We start from the raw sequence: 20690 nt of genomic DNA, 5'->3' as shown, positions 1-20690 counted from the left end.
TTGACATGGTTACTGAGACACCCTGTATATAACACAAAAATGTAGTCATTATTTTGTAATGCGCACAATGGAACATGTTTACCACTGACTTTTGCTCTTAAAGATTGCAGAATGGTCAGACAGCCATGGACTCCGTTTCCATCCTCCCAAGTACCGACGCGTCAAACAGGATAACGAATTCGAGAACAAAACCTACATCGTTACGAGTATTCTGGTAAGCACGTCTCTTCCATCTCACGTGAAAATAAGGTGCAGATCAACGTTTTATGAAACAAATGCGCGATTAATAAGGCGCTGAAGCCCAATTCGTTATAAACCTAACGACACTATACCACGTCTCAGATATCTTTCTAATCAGCGCACCTCTCGGTGTCTTGATAGCTAAACATTATTGCGTTATCGTCGATAGTAAAACGACTATGACATTTCTCTGCACAGTAGTCCCGTCGATTGAACAGGTAGATGCTTTCGGTCTCGGTCTTTGGTAGCCTGTAATCTCAAAGCGTTTGGTCCTGTTGTTTTCTCGAATGGTACTTGCCATGTCCTGTCATCCATCGCACGCTCAGGAAAATATAATTGCATCTCGACGCCTGCACATAGACGTGTTTTAAATTGTTGCTGAGTATAACTATAGGTCCTTTAACCACATGATCTACTTCGAAATGTGTTCACAATGTCTCCACATAAAATGAGTGATGCCAAAACGTTCGTGATAAAAGCTTGCCACACTTCAATTTGAAGCGCGTTAGCGACAGGTTAACAATATGCTCACAATGCATGTCTGGCGGCCCGTGGATAACGACGAAGTTGTCCAGGGGCCGCCATACCCAGCCAACACCGGGGCGGAGGCGTGCTGTACATTCAAGGATTTCGATATAATCTAGCAGTTCGACGTAACCAAGAGGGTTCGATATGTGGGGATGGACGCTTGCACGTGTTATTTGGGTGAACTCGGTGACTGGTTATCACCCAATATTGATATAACGGCAGGAAAAAGGTTGCAAAATATCGTTGCCGTTGATGATAACGTTGTTCAGTTCTCACATATTTTCGAAGCACAACATGTTGTCCTGCCCTTAGAACACCTGTAGTGCTAGCCTCATGTCTTATATGCTTCATGTAACTTACGAACAAATAATGGCACACTGTCCGCAGTGCATAGTGCACTAGTAGCATTTTATCTCCGGCACTGTGCATCACCCATAAACCCGATTCCGGCCGGTTATTCCCCCTCGAACTGAAGTCCGACCTATTCGGGTTAAACCCGATTTCTCCTCCGAATTCTAGTCACTATGAAATCCTCGAGTGACGTTTCCACTGAAGACGAACAAAGGTCGCCACGTGTAACTAGAGCCTGAAGTTTTAGGGTTTTACCCGATTCTTCCCCGAATTTGCACCCCGAATCGAAGGTTGCCTCTTTAGGGTGAAACCCGATTTTTACCAGGCAAATTGCCCTCTCTGGGATGTCTGTAGGTATGCACCAACTTACTTGTTTGGCAGAAAAATGCAGTTACATAACCGTTTGTACCAAACCGCTACAGTTAGTTTGAATAACTGAGTCCGATTTCTGCCCGATTTAAGCGTAATGGAAGTTTTTTCACCCGAATTTGCATGAATTTAGTGCACATGTTTATTTACCTGATTTTTACCCCCCGAATTTAGAAAAAAATATTTCCCGAAAACTTCAGGCTCTACGTGTAACACATGTAAGAACGGGTCACTTACGTTCCCAGCAATACACCCATGTGTGTCAACACTGTCTATGCCTTCGGGATTTACCGCTGGAAGGTGACGATCCCGCAAAAAAACAAAAAAAAAACAGAGATTAGGAAATGACTTAATAGACAAGAGGAGAAACAAAAACACCAGATAACACCCGAAGGCACAATTATCGCCCGATTTCTCCCCGAATTACAGATTTAAAAATAGCGCCCGATTTTTACCCCCCGAATCTGAGAAAGGCATTTAACCCGAAAAAGTCACTCCCTAATTATAATTAGACCCTGAAGTTTTCGGGTTTTATATTTTTCCAAATTCGGGGGGTAGAAATCGGGTCAATAAATTCATGTCGAAAATTCATGCAAATTCGGGCAGAAAAATTACCATCAGACTGAGTTCGGGGAGAAATCGGGCATTATTGTAGAATAAACGTTCAGTGTACCGTTTATCAAGAGTGCCAGAAGTAAGGGGCCAGTCGCATATTTTGTGAGAAACTAGTATGTCGATGCCTTGAGGTGCCTAGCCTAGGTGCAGTTTTGCAGGTAGAAATCGGGTTTAACCCTAGCTAGGTGAACCTCAATTCGGGGTGCAAATTTGGGGAAAAATCGGGTTTAACCCTAAAACATCAGGGTCTAATTATAATATGTGTAAGGGCACGTGCAACAAACTGTTTTTCTCGCAGGAAGAACCATACCTCATGTTCAAGAGACCCGAACCTGGTCAAATCCTTGTGGGCAACGACCAGTTCGAGGGTTACTGCAAGGATCTCGCCGACCTAGTTGCCGAGAACCTCAAAATTGCTTACGTCCTCAAACTGGTGAACGATTCCAAGTACGGCGGTCGTGATGTGCATTCTCCTGCTGGATGGAATGGAATGGTCGGAGAACTCATTCGTCAGGTTAGGGCAGACTTTATTCAAACATTAACATAATCCATAATCTAAATATCGATGTTGTTCAAAGGCGACATATTTTTCACGAACGAAAACGTGTGTCATACTAACGTCAACATGGAAACATACTCAAAAACGGGTTGCAAAAAGTAAGTATAGCCTGGATTTTCAGAGGTTGTGCACATTGTACGAGTTTCGGACATATGCATTCATGTTGCACATATGCGTTCATTGTTGCGAATGTCCGTATTCGCCATGGATTCTTGATGATCTTGGTCTTCGTGCCATCATAATTCTTTCACAATGCTCTGTCTTGAGTCTATATCTGTGCATATGTAAACATACAGGTTACATTGGATGTGTGGTTATGTAAGGCTTATTTATTCTTTGTTCTTTGGTCGCTTGAAGAAAAACAAATATTCATAAGTCAGATTTTTTCGCATATCATGAGATTATCTATACAGTACCACTCCTGCTAATACCATACCCTGCTATCTCACCAGGAAGCCAACATGGCCATCGCGCCCCTGACCATCACCTCTGCCCGCGAACGCGTCATCGACTTCACCAAACCCTTCATGTCCCTGGGCATCAGCATCATGATCAAGAAACCCATGAAGATGAAACCGGGAGTTTTCTCCTTTATGAACCCATTGTCCCGCGAGATCTGGATGTGCATCATCTTCGCCTACGTCGGGGTGTCCGTCGTCCTGTTCCTCGTCAGCCGGTTCTCCCCGCACGAGTGGCGCTACGAGGAGACCTTCGTGGGACCGTCGGTATCCAACGACTTCTCTCTCTACAACAGTCTCTGGTTCTCCCTGGGGGCCTTCATGCAACAGGGATGCGACATCTGCCCCAGGTAGGCACCTGTGCACGCACCCTGAAGGCTGCTGCACATGTCAGTGTGGGGATCGTTTCCTCTGAATGTCCCACGTATGTCCCACTGCATGGTGCTTGTGGACATGCAATAGTAGCACACTTGCAAATAATCTCGTTGGTGTTGTGCGGAGGGCACACACTGTAGACTCTCTCGGGAGATGAAGGGTGCCAGAAAGAACTTGTCAGAAAGCAGTGAGTGATTGCGGAATTTGTGGTCTTCAGTAGCCAAGCTTCGGTATATCGAATAGCTCGTTTCTCCTTTGCAGCGTCTGCATCGTGTCAGCCGAAGTTCAATCTGGCACCTGTCCTTTTTCTTGCAATGAGAGTATTAACTGCACAAACATGTCCTGCACATCGCAGCTGTTCCTTCACGTTGGCACACCTATGGGAGCTCTAGCATGTTCTTGTTGGCACTATGTACGGAAACCAAGAACATAATGTCAACATTTTCAAAGCAGCACAGCAACTATGTTTCCTAGTATAATAATAATTTACAGTGACACAGTGTCTAGGTTTCTTGGTACCACAGCTGCACATAAAAGTGACCGTCTAACGGTGATTTATTTGACTGTATAGTAACGAATAAATAGCTTCTGTACTTTGCATGTCCGCATGAGGATAGAAATATTTGCAACCCACTGCCTTAACATAGCGTGCTGAACAGAAAGGTGTTATTGTGTAAATAGGAACCTCTCTTTATAAAGCTGTGCACATTTTCGCACGGTAGCAGATACTCAATGCAAACGTGTCACAGTGCGATTCAAATATTAAACAGTCCGGTTATAGCGATGTCCAAAATTGCGTGAATTAAACTAGATACAGCGATGTTGGAAGGTGCTTAGATGAAACCTGCTTGGTGTGATGGTAGAAACAGTGTAAATAAAGCCAACCCAGTTATAGCGATGTTGGAAGATTGGAAGATGTTGATTTGATAACGGATGGCGATAAAAGTTGCTCACCATCATAACCGCCTGCCATCGTTCTGAACCGGTGTCAGTGCGCAACAAGTACTCAAGGCAATCATCCTAAATGAGCCGAGCAGCGCTGCCTTGGAAATTACGAGCTCTGTGTATAATTGCGTCCTAGGAACCTCCGTCAGAACACCGCGTGCAAAACAGAGATTACCGGGCTGCGCGGAGACCTCTCTACAGCGACTCCTGTCTCACGTTCTAATTGTGTCAAGGACTAAGAGCATGGCAAAGCGACTCAAGCATGCTTCAATTGTTGCCAAGCCTAGAAGAAAGTAATCGCGTATTGTCATTGACGAACAAGCATTTAATACAAGAAGAACACGTTGCAATCAAGGCACTTTAGATGATTAACTCCAACCCAGGGACACACTCATCAAAGTGCGCCAAACGACTAAAACTAGTGCAACTCTTTCCGGAAACCGCAGTAGTCTGGAGACACCCCGGATACAAGCACGAAAGTTTCTCTACAAGACTCTCATGTTCTTACCAGTACACGAGAGCTTAGAAAGATTATATCTTTCATCCAGATCCTTTTTTTTTTTTTTTTGTCATCTACAACCCTCAACTCCGTTCAGCTGGAGTTGTGACGATTATGCAACTCTGGGACAAACACCATTACCCCAGCCACTGTCATAAGTGTGCTGGTTTTTCGGTTTGGTAGTGATGGAAGTTACACATTCTCAGCGTATACCTGTACACTTTTTTTTTGCGTACGTTACTAGGTTTAGAGTGTTTTGTATCTTCATAATGTCATTTCTATCTCTTTGTTCTGTTCTCCCTATTCCAGTGGAAACTTTACCCACACTGAGCTGGGGCGGATGTTTTAGCCTTATTGCGTGTTCACCCCCAGGAGTGGTAACCTGGACAAATCGTCATACATACTCGTAGGAGAGAATGTCATCTCACGTACACTTTTGTGTCTTGCAATGTCATGTACTAAGTATTGTTATCAGAGCTGATCTGATAATTCGTAGCTTTACGTCGCGCGATAACTGGTTACAGCTAGTGATATATTCTGCTATGACTGGTGCAAGTACAACGCTGATAGTTACATTTATGTATTACCGTGCACATCCAAGCATGCCAGAGAATGATATGCATTGGAGCCTGATATGCATTCTGCAGCCTGTGTAGACAATGATTTCAAATTTAGCTGGAAAAAGGTGTACTTATTAACTCTCTGCTATTACCTGGTGTCGTACTGCCACCTGTACAAAACGGTAGAAAAACAATCACTGTAACTGAATCATTGTTATATCCGATCGATCGTTATAACCGGAACGAATTTATCCAATTATTGCTGGACAGCGCTGAACAGCGGTCTCAATACGTCTCGTCTTCGCATTCCAAGTTTGCACTGTTAATACAATTATCTCTGTAACTGGTCTCACTCTTAATAACAAATCGACTATGATCACCAGCCTTTGACCTGCTGTGACCTGGGCCTTTGCACTTGTGGCATGTTTAGACTACGTTGATACTTTAGCCTTTGTCACGGCAGCGTATTGTTTATGCACTCGTATGGTGTATGGTAGTAACGTAGTGATAACCCTTTTGCTTGACTTGAAAGTGAAGGCTAGATCCCGTGTGGTGCAGGTCTGTAGCTGGTCGTATAGTGGGCAGCGTGTGGTGGTTCTTCACGCTCATCATCATCTCGAGCTACACTGCCAACCTGGCTGCCTTCCTCACCGTCGAACGGATGGTCACTCCCATCAACTCTGCCGACGACCTCGCCAAGCAAACGGAGGTCGAATACGGGACGCTTTCCTTTTCTTCTACGCAGGAGTTCTTCAGGGTAAGAAACAACACCTTCTACGACGGACGATACACAAACATGCGTGGACGCGAGCTAGTTGGTTCTGATCGTAACTGCTCATGGCGTAACCTGCGACAGGACAAGACACACCGGTAGCATACCGGTAGTCACAAATGCCTGTAACAAGAGATTTATCTCCTCTGCCAGCGTTTCTATTTGAATCTGCACCATATCTCTTTCCTCGTTTACTGCACGCTCCCGCAAATTCATGTTCTTTCGTGAATTCGACGGAGGAACAACTGATACTTCCGGGACCGTTTATGATGATGTGCATGGCCTCTCTTATCTCCCTTGCTCGTCTGTCTTTGGAATAACCCAGTCATGTTGTTTCATATTTAAAATGTGCGAATGCCATGCATTGCTGACAAGCAACGCAGAAAATAGAGAAAACCGTCCCGGCTGTATCAGTTGTTCCCCGTTGGGCTCACGAAGGAACAGTACTCTTTGTGAGCGTGCAGTGAACTAGGAAAGAGATACGGTGGTCGAATGGAAACGCTGGCAGAGGACATAAACCTGTTGTTAGAGGCACACACCACCGTATGTTACACCATGAGCAGTTACGATGTATGATTTTTGAACATAATCACGTGGTACAGACACACGCGCACAAACAATTACTGCGGGCACATAGGGATCTTCTGCATCGCTAATATTCGAGCGTTGTACACAGATCAGTTCGAAGTCAATAGGGCTGAATATTGCATATCTTAGTGCATGAAGTAGCAGTTGGGCCGATTGGTATATACTAGGGAAAAGGGTACACAGTGTAGTGCAAACGAAACCGTAGGCGAACCTCTGTGCAGCGAATGACACCACGTCGCAGTCGTCCATTATTTTCAGGCGCTTTCTCAAAGTCAAAGCAGTAAAAGCCCCCCTCCATGTATTTTTCTTTTTCAGTTGCACTCGATCGTGCTGCCCTCTAGCGCGCGCGAGAGAGAGAGAGAGAGAGAGAGAGAGCACACCCTCAAGAAACCCCTCAACTCCTTCAGAGAGCTCATAAGTGAATGAGTGGTGTTGACGTGAACCCCATGACGTTGGTTTTAGGGTTTCTGTGAATTAAACTGTAAGAAGCTGGGTTTCGACGAATGCTGTATTTTCATGGCTCCTTCAAAAACGATCTGAACAGCGCCACACCAGGACCCTTTAGGCAAGAGCGTCGCGTTAGAAAAACAATGGGCTCTAAAACAGAAAGTCACTTTTCTAGAACTCAATCGCAAAGCTAGGTGCTCTTTTTCGTCGGACGACAGACTTTTCGCGTGTTTTTGCAATAGCGTAATCATAGTGGGACATGCTCCCCTAAACAGGAATCGTCCCAAAAGCCCAATCTAAATCGGAATCATTTGGTGTGTCATTTGCGGAAATCCCCAGAGCAGCTACATGTGTCGCGTGCCTTGACATTTTTTTGTGACGAAAGCGTCGCAATGGAGGAACGTTAGACGCTCAAAACTCATCTTGTTTGTACGTTTCCCTTTACAGCGATCCAAGATCGCCGTGTATGCCCGCATGTGGGAATTCATGAACTCCCGTAAACACGTGTTTACGTCAACGTACGAAGAAGGCATCCGACGCGTCCGAGAGTCCAAAGGGAAGTACGCCTTCCTGATGGAATCTACCAAGAATGACTACATCAACGAGCGCCACCCCTGCGACACCATGAAGGTTGGAAGAAATCTAGACGCTAAAGGCTATGGGGTGGCCACACCCTTGGGCTCAAATTTAAGGTACCGAAATACATAACCTGTGCACGAGCCTCGTTTCCGCATATAACGATTCTCTATGTGCTGGATACAAAAAAACTGCACGTTTTACGCCGTTCCAGTTTATGGCGTGGGAATGTATAGGCTAGACATAAATATCATTTTCACGTTTAACGGTGCGTTGTGCACGCTATTATAAGCCGCCGCACGTTTTATAGAAAGAAATAAGCTGCATAAATCTCCATTCCACTTATAGCGATGTCTTGGGAACAGCATGAGAACACGAACGTTCTGTGCGAGTGAGAACTTTTATTTCCCAGTCACGAGTTAAACTGTAGCTCTCGCACGCCAATTGATGCGTTTCTAAACGAGAAAACACGTCACACACGTTGATTACAAGCTTTCCTGCAATTTTACCGAGCGTCACACAAGGAGTGTACATTTTTCCAAAATACACTTCTGCTCAAAATTTCTTCCAATCGTTATAAGCAGTGCCATCCAATGCGCACTGTTTACACACCATGTCACGGGAAGAGTTCACTATATGTGGGGATTACGTATAAGCGACGTCGCTTAATTATAACACAATTGAGATACTGCTCAAAACAAAACAAAACTCAAGCAATACACTGTCACACTACACTGAAGACCACAACGAAGTTGACTAGATCTCCAAATTGACTGTATCTGGTGAAAAGTCCGGAGCCCTTCATAACACCGAATGAGGCAAACAGGATCTCTAAATGTGGTACTGGTCCCGACAAAAGCTTACGGAACGCGCGAACGGTGCACCTTTTCTTCAGCACGACACCCTAGCGGTGACAGATACGGGCTCGTTCACTCGTCCAGAGGGGTGGACGAGTGCGGCGCTGGTTGCGCCACACCGCGGCAGTTCAAGCGATCCTGCGGTGCCGAAACCACGACCTACTAGTTTATAGCGACCATGTCATAATCGGCAACCCATTTGAGGAGCCCGTCCGCACGATCCGCTAGAGGCGCTACTGATCAGCCCGTGAGATTATACATCATGCATATTGTAAAACCCCGAGACCAGGGAACACGAATGGACAGAAACAAACATGAAGGGACAGACACAAACACGAAGTCTCAAGTGCCCCTTCGTGTTCCCTGGTCTCGAGGTTTCACATTATGCATCAACATCACCAGCTCGCTTGCATCTTAGCCATCTTTTCATTTTCATATACATCATGATTGGACAATGAAAATATGAATTTTGACCGCGCAGAAGCGGACGTACGATTGCCGTAGCAGACAACAGCAACAGCCCATGAAAACGCGTAGAATTATTGTGATCATCGACATTAGGAAGAAGCATCTCTCGTTGCACATCCACCACTTGTACGAAAATACTAAGGTAAGCTAAAGTACTGTAAAAATTGAGGAAGCAATGACCGGGCCGATAAGTAGCGCCACCGCTAGCCTCCAAATGCGGCGCTGGGAAGGGGACCATATGGCATGGTCGCAGGAAACTACCGGGGTGCGTCGCGATCAGCACACTCGTCCCAGAGCCGTTTATACGGAGAGTTTGGCCATTCTGTGACCTTTTGCCGCCTGGAGATGGGGGAGCCGCCGTGACGTCACAGACGTCATCACTCCGCCCACTTGACCGGGATGAAAGGCGACCCGCGGCGGCAGGGAGGAATTTCAAGGCTGTGCCTCTGCTCCAAAATGGTGGAATGGAAGATTTCAAGGCGAGAGCCCTGATCCAAAATGGTGCCACTGGCCTTGGCGCCGCCCATCGTGTGACGTCAAATGGCGCGCTTTGGGACAGGCTCCACCCGATGGCCAAACTCTCCTAATAAACGGCTCTGACTCGTCCACCTCTTTGAACGAGTGAACGAGCCCGCTTCTGCACGTCTCTAGGGTGTCGTGCTGAAGAAAAAGTGCACCGCTCGCGCGTTCCGTAAACTTACGCGTAAACTTTTGTCGGGGCCTGTACTACCGGTAGAGCGTGAATTATCCGCTATCATTATTCTCTTTACAGGGATCGGCTAAATCTTGCCGTCCTCTCCATGAAAGAAAACGGCGATTTAGCGCGTCTAGAAAATAAATGGTGGTATGACCGCAGCGAATGTAGAAACGGCGATAGCAAAGTAAGCGTACACACTTTGGAAATCCATCCATCTCGATGATACCGTTAAGAACCAGCGTTATGTGCTTACAGGAGTCCACTCAAAACGAGCTGACACTCAGTAATGTTGCTGGCTGCTTCTATATTTTAATTGGCGGTCTTGTCTTGGCTATGGTTGTCGCTCTCCTCGAGTTCTGCTACAAATCTCGAATGGAAGCGGCGCGCTCAAAGGTAACTTATCCCGTACTTACTTTCACTATTCTTAAATAGAATATTTATTTCACTCGTTGACCAAATGTGCATAACATGACCGAAGGAGGTACGTACTATATGTGCACTATTCGTAGACAACTATTCACTATTCTGCCTCTTTATTTTCCAGCAATCCGTTTCGATAAAGAGTGTTGGTGACTATAAGTCGATTTCGATTTTAACGTCGCACACTGCGCTTTGCTGGCAGAGTTCTTGTTGCGCCATCGTCAGAGCTGAAATCCACCACAAGATATTGCAAGCTAGATGAGATATCCTTACTTCTTTTCTGATTTTGGTGGCTACTTCAACAAACAGTTGCGCCCTAGAACCACACTTTCAATGTCTCTAAATCAGCTGGACCCTTGCCCTCCCACTATGTCAAAATTGCTTGGTTCATGGCCAAATCCACACACAAAAACACACATAAAGAGACGATGATGAGACGGGCTGATGCCGGCCAGCAGGCTGGGCGCTGCCCCAGTGCCAATTGTAGATAACGAAAGATGATGATGGAGATGTCATTTCAGGTGATCAAAGCACGGTGAAGAATCCGGTCGATAACAAAACCTCCTAAAAGTTCCGGAGACCAATGCTCTTCCCTAAAAGCATTTCTAAACTTTTTGCAGAAAGTAGGAATTCGGTTCTCACTGTTGCCCGACCCATTATTCCATTTGACCACATTACAGCCAGCAATGGGGTACAGTATCGTCCATAGCGATGAAACTCCCCAATCATCATCATCATTAAAATAAAGTGGTTGTTCCTAGTTGCGCTCTTCCTTCACTTTTCTGTTATTGTGACTCGAACCTTGCAGAAAACTTGCGCAGCATAGCACAAATAAATAACTGTTGCGCTTTCCGTTAAAACGTTAGAACTGTGAACATCGCTTTATCCGGGCTGCCGCGTATTACCAGAATACAAACTTTACAACCCAGGTTTTTTTTTTCGCGGCTTGTTTCGCTGCTGTGGTGGACTAACTGCTCATGATTTTCGTCCCCGCTTGACGATGATACTTGACTGATGCTCTTTTTCAGCACGACACTAACGGAGTTGTTTTCTTCCAGATGACAATGTACGAAGCTATGAAGGCCAAAGTACGTATGTCGATCACGGGAACCCAAAATGGCGATCGTGGAAGGGTACGGCAAGGCTCTGTCTAGTTGGGTATATGATTCTTCATATGTGTTCGTAAGGTCACCTTCAAGCTTTTTGTCTTGCTGTGCACTCTGGAGTCTCCAGCATTTTTTGCATCGTGCACCTTCACCAATGACCACTGTACTGCAACGTAAGCTCAGAGCTGCGAAGTCTCTCCTGTCTTTTTCTTACTTTGACTATTCTACCGCAACGTTTGGAGTCTACAGTCTTGTTAAACTCGAAATTCGATTGGAAACCGCCCCAAACTCTTAACGTTAACATACTATCAGACGGTAACCTTAACCCTATAAGCAAAAAGGTTATTCCCGGCAGAAACGCCCCCGAATTCCCCACTCCTTTTTTAATAATAATAATAATTGGGGGTTTACGTCGCGAGACAACTGAGATCATGAGCGACGCCACAGCGGTCGGTCTGTGGATTGCTTTTGCCCACCTGAGGGTTCTTTAACGTGCGATGAAAGCTCATCACACGGCACCCCGTATTTAACGTCCCTCGCGGAAGACGGCGTGTCTAAGCAACTTGTACCCTGCCACCAAGTTGCTGGCGTCCTCGGCCGGGTTCGAACCCGCGATCTCGGGAACTCCTTTTTTATGTGCGTCAATTTTCGAATATGTTATGTCAATTAAAGGTGACTAAATACGTTTCAAACGCAAAAGGGTTGATTATTCCTGACTTCTCGTGCTCTATGGTGCTAAAGTGCGCAGGCCGAAATCGGTCAGTGCGCCCTTGCTATCTGAGGCAGGCAAATCTGACGAGTAGGGCTGCATGGTCACTGGCAATATTGGCACGAGCTCTTAAGGCAAGTACAGCTCAGGTTCAATGAAATAATTCAAATTCAATGTTCCTCACAATGTGAGGACAATGTTCCTCAAGCTCCACTGCCTCCGTTCCAACTGTAACATACTACACGCATTGTGTCATCTCCTTAGTTTTGTATCTGTGTTCCTCAGACTAAAGAAAAACGTTGCATCCGCATTATTAATTAACTGAGCATTCTGGCTCATGTCCGTTTGTTTCCGCTATACTACAAACTGCATAGTGCGATAGTATTTGACTCGCAGCTCTGAGTTATAACGTAGTACTGAATACGCACTTCAGTATTTAACATTTTGGACTTTTTGCAAGCCGCCTTGCTTATCTTCCCATCATTTTAAGGAGGGAAGAACCACAAGAAATTTTGGCACTACGCACAACAGTATCACAGGTGTCAAATCACCCAGTTTCTTTTTTCCTCGAGCCTAGGCAGCATACAATTAGATGTAGAAATGTAGCCGTAGTACTGACAGTAATGTAGCCGTAGTACTGGCAGAAATGTAGTTGTAGTACTTGCTGTTGATGTAGTGTTGCTTCGAAGGTTTATTCGCACACATAACATTTTATTCGGGGTACCCAGATGGGTACTAAGGAAGTATAGCCATTCTCCTCTACAGAACCAAATGATGCAACAGAAGGAATCCGTTTTTTTTTTTTTTTTTTTTTTTTTTTGCCAGGACTTCAATTGAACGAACTACAACAATTGTGGTTTCACCTAAGCCCTGTTTTTATTTACACGTCTTATGGATGTAACAAAAATGTTAAAAAATTATGAAATCACACGAAATATCCCGAAGACATCGATATTGCTTTCCACGTGTCGCTACACAAATTCCTTGCATGGCGACCGTTGGTCCTTTCTGCAGCGACATCGTTTACCAGTCACTCTTTCTTTATGTGTAACTGCACAGTATTGCTTATGTAAGCGAGTCATGCCGTGCCGTGTGACGTGAGAAAATGAACATTATGACCTTCATAGATCCATCGAAAAGCAGATATTTCCGTACACTGGCATTCTCGGAGCTATACTGGATATGTCTAAAACCGATATGTCGTTCTAAATGGGATCGCTGTAGCAGGACATCTGCCTGTAACGAAAATTAAAACGAACTTTCTGGAGCATCGCTACATAATAATAAACTGCTGTACTCAGAGAAGTCCAATAAGGTATAGAGTCGTGCATGAATAGTTCTCCAAATTCTAGAGTAGGAAACCACGCACAGTGTTGCATGCGCACACACATAGTACCGTTCACAAGCTACCGTTCCAGGTTTTCCTTTAGCTCACTTTCTAAAGTACGGGCAAACCAGTCTCACGTTAAAACCTTATCTGCAGTCACTATAGAATTATCGCAGTGTAGAATTCTATTACAGACCGACTTCTTATTTTCGCCGCACCATGTTGACGATATCGTACAAGGCTTCTACTCTGAAGTTCTGGCCGGTTCTGAAGTTCTGCGCGGCAGTCAGAGGTTACTAATCCTTTATGAAAACGTTACAGGAGAAGTCTCCCCCCCCCCCCGCCCCACCTCGTGAACAAAGAGTAAACAAGTATAATCCTCCTAATAATAAACGAAAGACAACGGCGATGACGCGATCAAGATGACGTCGATCTCGCGATTAAAGCGTTGATTTTCTCCCTGCTTCTGAACGGTATACCTTCAGCATACGCTACTGCTTTGTGGCATCTTGTGATCGATGTTGATGCGAACGTGGCATAAGACATCTTGTAACGTGTTCTTTTTCTCTCTTCCTCAGCAATTTCCCCCGGCATCCTCCATGATCGTTGTGGACGGGATGACTGAGCCTCAAAATACCCATACCCAAGTCTGACGTTAGTGCCACCGGGGGCAAAAAATAGTAAGCATGACTCCGAGCACAGAGTGTCACGGACCAGGCGAAGGGACGGAAGATCCTCGGAGGCCAGAAGAAGAACCCCTTCGAAAGGTCTTATCCGTTTCCCAAGCTAGGAGAGACACCAAGATATCACTCCAGGGCACAGAAGCTGCTTAGTCGCTGGTGACGCTGCGACGCACGAGACTAACGCAGTTGTGACGTCATTGATGACGTTTTCGTAGGTAGATCCACTACACACGTTGTTTACATTGTAACTAGCAGAACTTTTTCCATCGCAGTTTCTCATTTTCTTTTTTTTTTACGCGAGCTATGTACAGGATCTTATGATCGTTGTCTGAGCGAGAAGGTTCGCGCGTTGTCTGTTTTGGAGTGGTTGGTTCGTGGGTGGGTGGTGAGTGGTTCCCAAGCGGAGTGTTTTTCGAAAATGAATAGGATGGGAAGAAAGAAAGATGAATGAGGGAGGGGAATGGAGAGAAAAGAATTTGGGGTTTTCTTAATACCTCCTTTTTGAGCGCGTACTCTAGAAAGTTAACTCCACCACAGAGCACGCTCTTCTGCAGCTATTGCTAGATGATCTAAATGGAAATAATTTTTTTTTAATTTTACTTACATTTTTTTAATTTAATAAATAATTTTTTAACAAATTTATTGAAATTAAAAAAAATTACCAAAATGGGCGTACGTCTAGTTCCTTCGTGAAATCGAAAGAGAGATCGGTTAATCTACACTAATAAAAGCTGAGTGTGTGATGCGATGCGTTTCTTGATGTGCTTATCACATTATATAACGCTGATACTATTCTAAGGATACCTTCACTTTTAAACGAAACATGTCCGTGTGAAGTATGAAGTCCATAGTACAACACGATCTAAGCCCCCACTGCCGATGCTGAACGACCGTTCCTGAAATATGCTGCCGCGTGTCTTACGATTCACAGAGGAAATGAGGCGTACGCCCTGACATTGCAAAATTACCCAAAATATCGGAGAGACGCGTACGAGCGGCCTCATGTAGGTCGACACCGTTGAGCCGGGCAGGTAGCACATCCAGAGTTCGTTAGGTAATGAAGCCGCATATAGAGTGCACAAAAGGTTGAGTTGACTTGAAACGTGATCACTGCACACAACACTGTATATTACACGCTTACGGTTTTATTTACTCTCCCTTGCGCAGCCTCGCTACCAGGACCGTGTGTAGCGCAAGCCAATGCGGTCTTTAAAGGGACGGTCGCAATCAGAAACGCGTCTGTGAAACGGATACCACTATGTTCGGCACCGGCACCGACAATCTACTTGGCTAATTTTGGCTAAACTTGGCTGATTGGCGAGATCAGCGTGACGTCACTTCCTAACCGGAGCAGTGAGGGGAGAAAGGCGACGTCCAGACGCCCGCACCGCCGCGGCATCCCCCTTTTCTCAAGGCCGTGCTCTGATTGGTGGTATAGGAATGACGTTTTCGCCTTTTTCCAGAGAGGGAATTCCGGGATACTCTCAACATGCGGCGTCTGCTCTTGTCGTGTATTCCATCGAATAACAGTCAAACAACGCCACTATTTCGCACGGGATTTTCGATGCCGCGGCCAATGGTGAACGAGGAATAAATGACACCATAGTTTCGAAATCGACTCGAACGGATGCGACCGTCCCTGTAACACGGGAGCACGTAGCTGAACGCGTCGCGTTTGTCCCTAATACCGACCGTACCATACCGGCATGTCCCTAATACCGACCGTATCAGCATATCGTACCGACCGATATGCTGACACCCGATTTCCGTAATAGGAACTATTAGTCGTATTGGGAATTCTGCGTCAGTTGGTGATCTTTGCTCTAATTCGTTTCTCCGAGCAGATAACCTTACGGCAATTAAAGTATGCACTGACATTCAGTTATCGTTGAGTGTGGGAGGGGGGCGGGGGGTCGTACAGGCTGTTCACGAAACCGAAAACATTTCGGAAACAATTATTTTTCCCGAGAAATGGGCGGTCAACGGTACTCACGTAAGGTAACGTTCAATTTCGAGATCTACGGAAGCAAGACGCGCAACCATTGGTGCGATGGAAGGGAGGCAAGATTGTTACTCAGGGCACAAGAAAAAAAAAAGCGAAACAGAAGCGAACAAACAAACAAAAGTGATGCTTCGGCTAAGAAGCGTTACAGAGCTATGGCTCTTCATCTCTCTCTCTCTCTCTCTCTCCCTCTCTCTTTTCTGTGTTTTTTTCCTCTTTCACTTCCCGCGGTGACGATCCAGTTTATTTTCAACTCTTCCTCTTAATCTCCGTTGAGGATCCATTCTTAAAATCAAAAAAGTCCGCCTAGAAACACGAAAAGGTAGAAACGTCATGACGCAGTCATTACTATACTCCAACTAGACACATAACAACACAACAATATAAACATAACAACATAATAACACAACAACAAATACACTGATGATGATGATGATGAATGGGGAACGTTTTAGTCAATCGCTATAACCGATTCACGGTTGTAACCGGAACAAAATTACGCACATATCTCTTTCATGCTTACCATAACCGATTTCACACTGCGGATGATGAAGCTAGCGCCTATAACACGAGTCTTTGCTGTTGTTGCGTGTGTACAGCAGCCTTACAAACAATACAGCAACTTTATTTTGAGTTTGAGGACGGTAAGTTTCATCGCCAGGGGCGATATGCTGGTAGGGAATGTAGGGAATGAAATAATGAACCCCTTCACAATAAGGATCAGAGTCCGATGGTGTCCAAAAGGGTCAAAAAGAGCTTGGAGGGCAGAGCGTTAGTGGGATGGATTTGGCCAGGGACAAAGCAACTTTAGAGAGAGGGGGTGAGGGGTCGATAGAGAGAGGGGGCGAGAGTCCAGCTGATTAAGAGACACTGAGATCGCGGTTCGGGAAGGTTAGTAGTGTGGGCAATGAAGAAGAATGTGCTCTTGATCTTCTAGAGCATTGCCGTGACAGCATCTGGAAGGGTCAACTTGTCTCGAGCGGTAAAGCCACTGGGTTGTAAAAGCCACATCGAGTCGCATTCGGTGAATTAATGCAGCATCTTGACGACAGGTGTTTCGTGGCACGCGGAAAGGGAGCACTTGGATCAGCACTTCTCAGCATACGTAGATGGCTCACTTTACTCATGACGCCGTACGATTTATGTATTCTTAAGGAAAGATTGGAGGAACGAGTTGTAGTGGTGGTGGAGGCAGGTTGCCGTTCCCGGCCTCAGCACGAGTTGTTTATTCCAGGAGTGCGGTTGGATCGCGCTACTCAAAGGGTGCGCGCGAGCATAATAATGATGACGATGACGATTCTGCCTCACCTTATTTATGAACAGTTTTTTTTTTTAATTCTACATCGAAGAAAACTAAGATGTCGTAAGTGGACCGCTCTAAAAGCCATACTTGCTTAAACGAAGAGGAATTTGAATTGATCGTAACACATTCGATTTCCAACCTATAGTGCCGTTGACCCTGCATTTCTTGTGAAACCAGTTGTGTTTCCGCGTCTCTGAATGGGCCTGTGTACCACAGCCCCTTACCAGTATATGCACTACACCGTGTCTCTACATACAGACGCTTCTTTCATCTATTAACAACGAGCACTGTCTCTTACGAGCTTCTTTTTTTTTTCTGCACTCACTAAAATCCCCAGATTTTCGCTAGCTTTCAAATGGCAAGAAGTTACATTCAAGAACTTCTTCGCCGCCGTCGTTCGTTCCTCCCTGTAAAGATACCACAGTCTTCACGAACACCATAATCGTGTTTCTATTTCTGCCGCTTATCTCAGTGCTTTCGTATATATAAAAGCAGAAATGCAGCTGCGACACTTTTTTTCTATCGCTTACTTCAATACTTCGCGAATTTTACGTGACTTGAGATTGTACATAGACCTCATCGCTCATCATATTACTGACAATATGGAGGTTAATGCACTGAACGTGAGCTTTCGTCAGTATACCGAATAGTGACTAGGATGCATATGTCTGTCAGTACTGGGGTGGTACATGAGTTTGTACACGAGGCCTTCAGTGTCCCAATGGGCTTAGTATTAAGACAACGCAATTTACGTGGAACTTAGTGACACAACTTCCAAGGTATTTCCCGAAGTCGGACTTTGCAGTGACCCCGCGATTCAAAGTTGGTTACTCTGTTTCTGTGGACCTTGATCTATATTCATCTTAAGGCTTCGGTGATCTCGATTGATGACTGATATGTTCAGTTCAGTTTTCTCGTTTTCCCTAAAAGTAAGTTTGGGGAACACAAAGCCAAGGTTCTCTGCAAATCAGCTAGTCACTATTAAATGGGTCTTCGAGAGAGAGAAATTCGTTGGTGCGTATTTGCGTTTGGAAGGCATTGCTATCTTTAAACCGTGAAGAGAATTCTGTCCAAGAAAGCTTGCAGTCTTCTGGAGCTTGCAGTCTCTAGCCCATCTATATCAGAACACGTGACCCCTGCTATGTTCCGTTTCCATACTGGAGGGTGCCAAAAGCGTACAATGTACGTCAGCAAAGTGACGTCACAGCATTGTAGACAAATAAATAGAATGTTGAAAACTCGTTTATTATCATACAGTCTAAAATGTTCCTTCATCCTTGTGCCGATAGTTCGTTATATCAGTACTTCTTTATACCCGAGCTACGTTATGTACGTACAGCGTTGTATCAAGAGTTGCTAGCACGCAGAATCCCGCAGTAAAATAAAGCCTCGTCAGCCTACGAAACATTACGATTTCGATCGAAGAGTATCGTGAGCCTTAAAAAATTGTCTGACTGGTTTTTCTTGAATTCTTAACCTTGATAACCCCAAAATTTGTCCCTAAGTCATCCTACCTCGTGAGATATGATGGCAACATTCAATCGTATGCACTAGCGACGACTATAGGTGACTGACATCACAGGCGATATTGTTCAGTTTGTGATGCTGCAGGTTTAAGCTCTTTTATCGACGTCGGTTACGCTTCGTGGCGGATCGATGAGTATACTTCACCACTTCATCGTTCTCATCTTCAAACGGATAACAAATCATCTACAGACAGCTTCTACGTTGTCGCACAACGGTTATTCACTTTAAACGTGATGTTAACTATATGCTGAGAGTTGATAAATACTATTTCGTTGAAATAAAATAGAGTTTTGTTACCGGTGTGTCCTTTATGTCGCCGCATTCCACCGTGCCACGTAATGGAATTTTCTAAGCGTAAGTATAATTTCACTGTCTTTTTAAATAACACTTTTTGTTACTACAGTCTCAAGTATATCAGCTCAGTTAAGAAGCTTTCATCTTTTGTTACATGGTTCCATTCGTTGGAGGAAAATGGTTAACTGTATCAACAAACTCAAGCGCTTGCATGAACTACATAACCCCGCTGTGTTATTCACTCATTTTACATTCACTATCTTTGTTAAATGCGCGTGTGTCTCATCGAAATTATTTATTTCAACTATGTTTCATTTGAATTGTAGCATGCGTGCACGTCTCAATCGATTTTCGGGGACGTTACACAAGGAAACAACGGCGAGCTTCATCAAGCTTCATTGGATGGAAGTATTCTAGAAAAAAAAAGAAAAGTAAAGCAAGTCTTCTTGACAGCTATTTTTTAGTAACATACTTAATTAAACGTGGTGAGGGCTAGGTGCGGGAGTAATACGGTGCTTATACGTTTCTACGTGTCGTAGACGCATGAAGGTACATCCGACGCTTCTTCTGGGCCCTTTTGGTAGTACTTCCAAGTTCCAACACACTACTCTGCTCCTGCGTTTTAGTACTCTGTGGGCAAACTTGTATGTTTCCAAAAAAATCCCCCTGAGTTTGCACACCGTCTGATTTCGGCATGCATGGAAGATACCTGGGCAATAGCCGATTTCGAGAAACCCAACGTTTCTTGCGTCCTGGGCCGTGGGATGAGAGATCAGCCCTTCACGTTTCATTTTCGCTGTCCTTGACGCGGCGTACGGACCGAGAGAGACGATGCAGTTTGGAGACTTTCATGCTTGGTTCACACTGTTGCATTTTCATGCGTTACGGATGCGGCGCGACACGGTTGTCATGACAACGAAGCACGACACTCCGAAAAGCACACGCACCGCAAGAGTTGAGCTCGACCGAACTCTCACTTGCTTTCTGATAACAAAGTTCCCGCAGTTCAGAGCGCCGCTATGCTCTTGCGATTTTCTGAAATCTAGTCTATGGTACCCGGGTAGCTCCATCTAGCGAAAAGGCCAAGTACCAAACAGGAGCAATTATTGGGAGATTAGATAGATTTACACGTAAGGTGAGTCCGCCCACAATTCTGTGCATCAGGAGCAATATTTCAACTTCAGTGTACTGCTAATCGTTTGGCAACCGTTTCGCACATTGGGAGAACATTTGAATTAAATTGAATTGAATTGGATCGGATTGGGTTGGGTTGGATTGGGCCGGATCGGATCGGATCGGATCGGATTGGATTGGATTGGATTGGATTGGATTGGATTGGATTGGATTGGATTGGATTGGATTGGACTGGACTGGACTGGACTGGACTGGACTGGATCGGATCGGATCGGATCTGA

General features: G+C 45.1%; 1 protein-coding gene across 5 annotated transcripts in view; it reads left to right on the top strand.

The window, feature by feature from the left end:
* Positions 1-19277, top strand: part of LOC135394969 (glutamate receptor 1-like) — a 101960-nt gene extending 82683 nt beyond the window's left edge. For 2 of the 5 annotated variants that reach the window (XM_064626099.1, XM_064626095.1), the window contains 9 exons: positions 104-214; positions 2402-2617; positions 3115-3470; positions 6058-6256; positions 7754-7998; positions 9980-10088; positions 10160-10297; positions 11383-11457; positions 14045-19277. In XM_064626099.1, coding sequence (XP_064482169.1) covers positions 104-214; positions 2402-2617; positions 3115-3470; positions 6058-6256; positions 7754-7998; positions 9980-10088; positions 10160-10297; positions 11383-11457; positions 14045-14119 — 1524 coding nt within the window. In that variant the 3' untranslated portion in view covers positions 14120-19277. Of the gene's footprint in view, positions 1-103; positions 215-2401; positions 2618-3114; positions 3471-6057; positions 6257-7753; positions 7999-9979; positions 10089-10159; positions 10298-11382; positions 11507-14044 lie in introns of all 5 variants that reach the window. The other 3 variants (XM_064626096.1, XM_064626097.1, XM_064626098.1) reach the window with 3 other exon arrangements.
* Positions 19278-20690: the final 1413 nt, after the last annotated feature.

Source organism: Ornithodoros turicata, chromosome 5 (genome assembly GCF_037126465.1).
Source record: "Ornithodoros turicata isolate Travis chromosome 5, ASM3712646v1, whole genome shotgun sequence".
Taxonomy (NCBI): Eukaryota; Metazoa; Arthropoda; class Arachnida; order Ixodida; family Argasidae; genus Ornithodoros; species Ornithodoros turicata.
The sequence above is the reverse complement of the archived record's forward strand: the minus strand, read 5'-3'. Positions and strand labels throughout refer to the sequence as shown.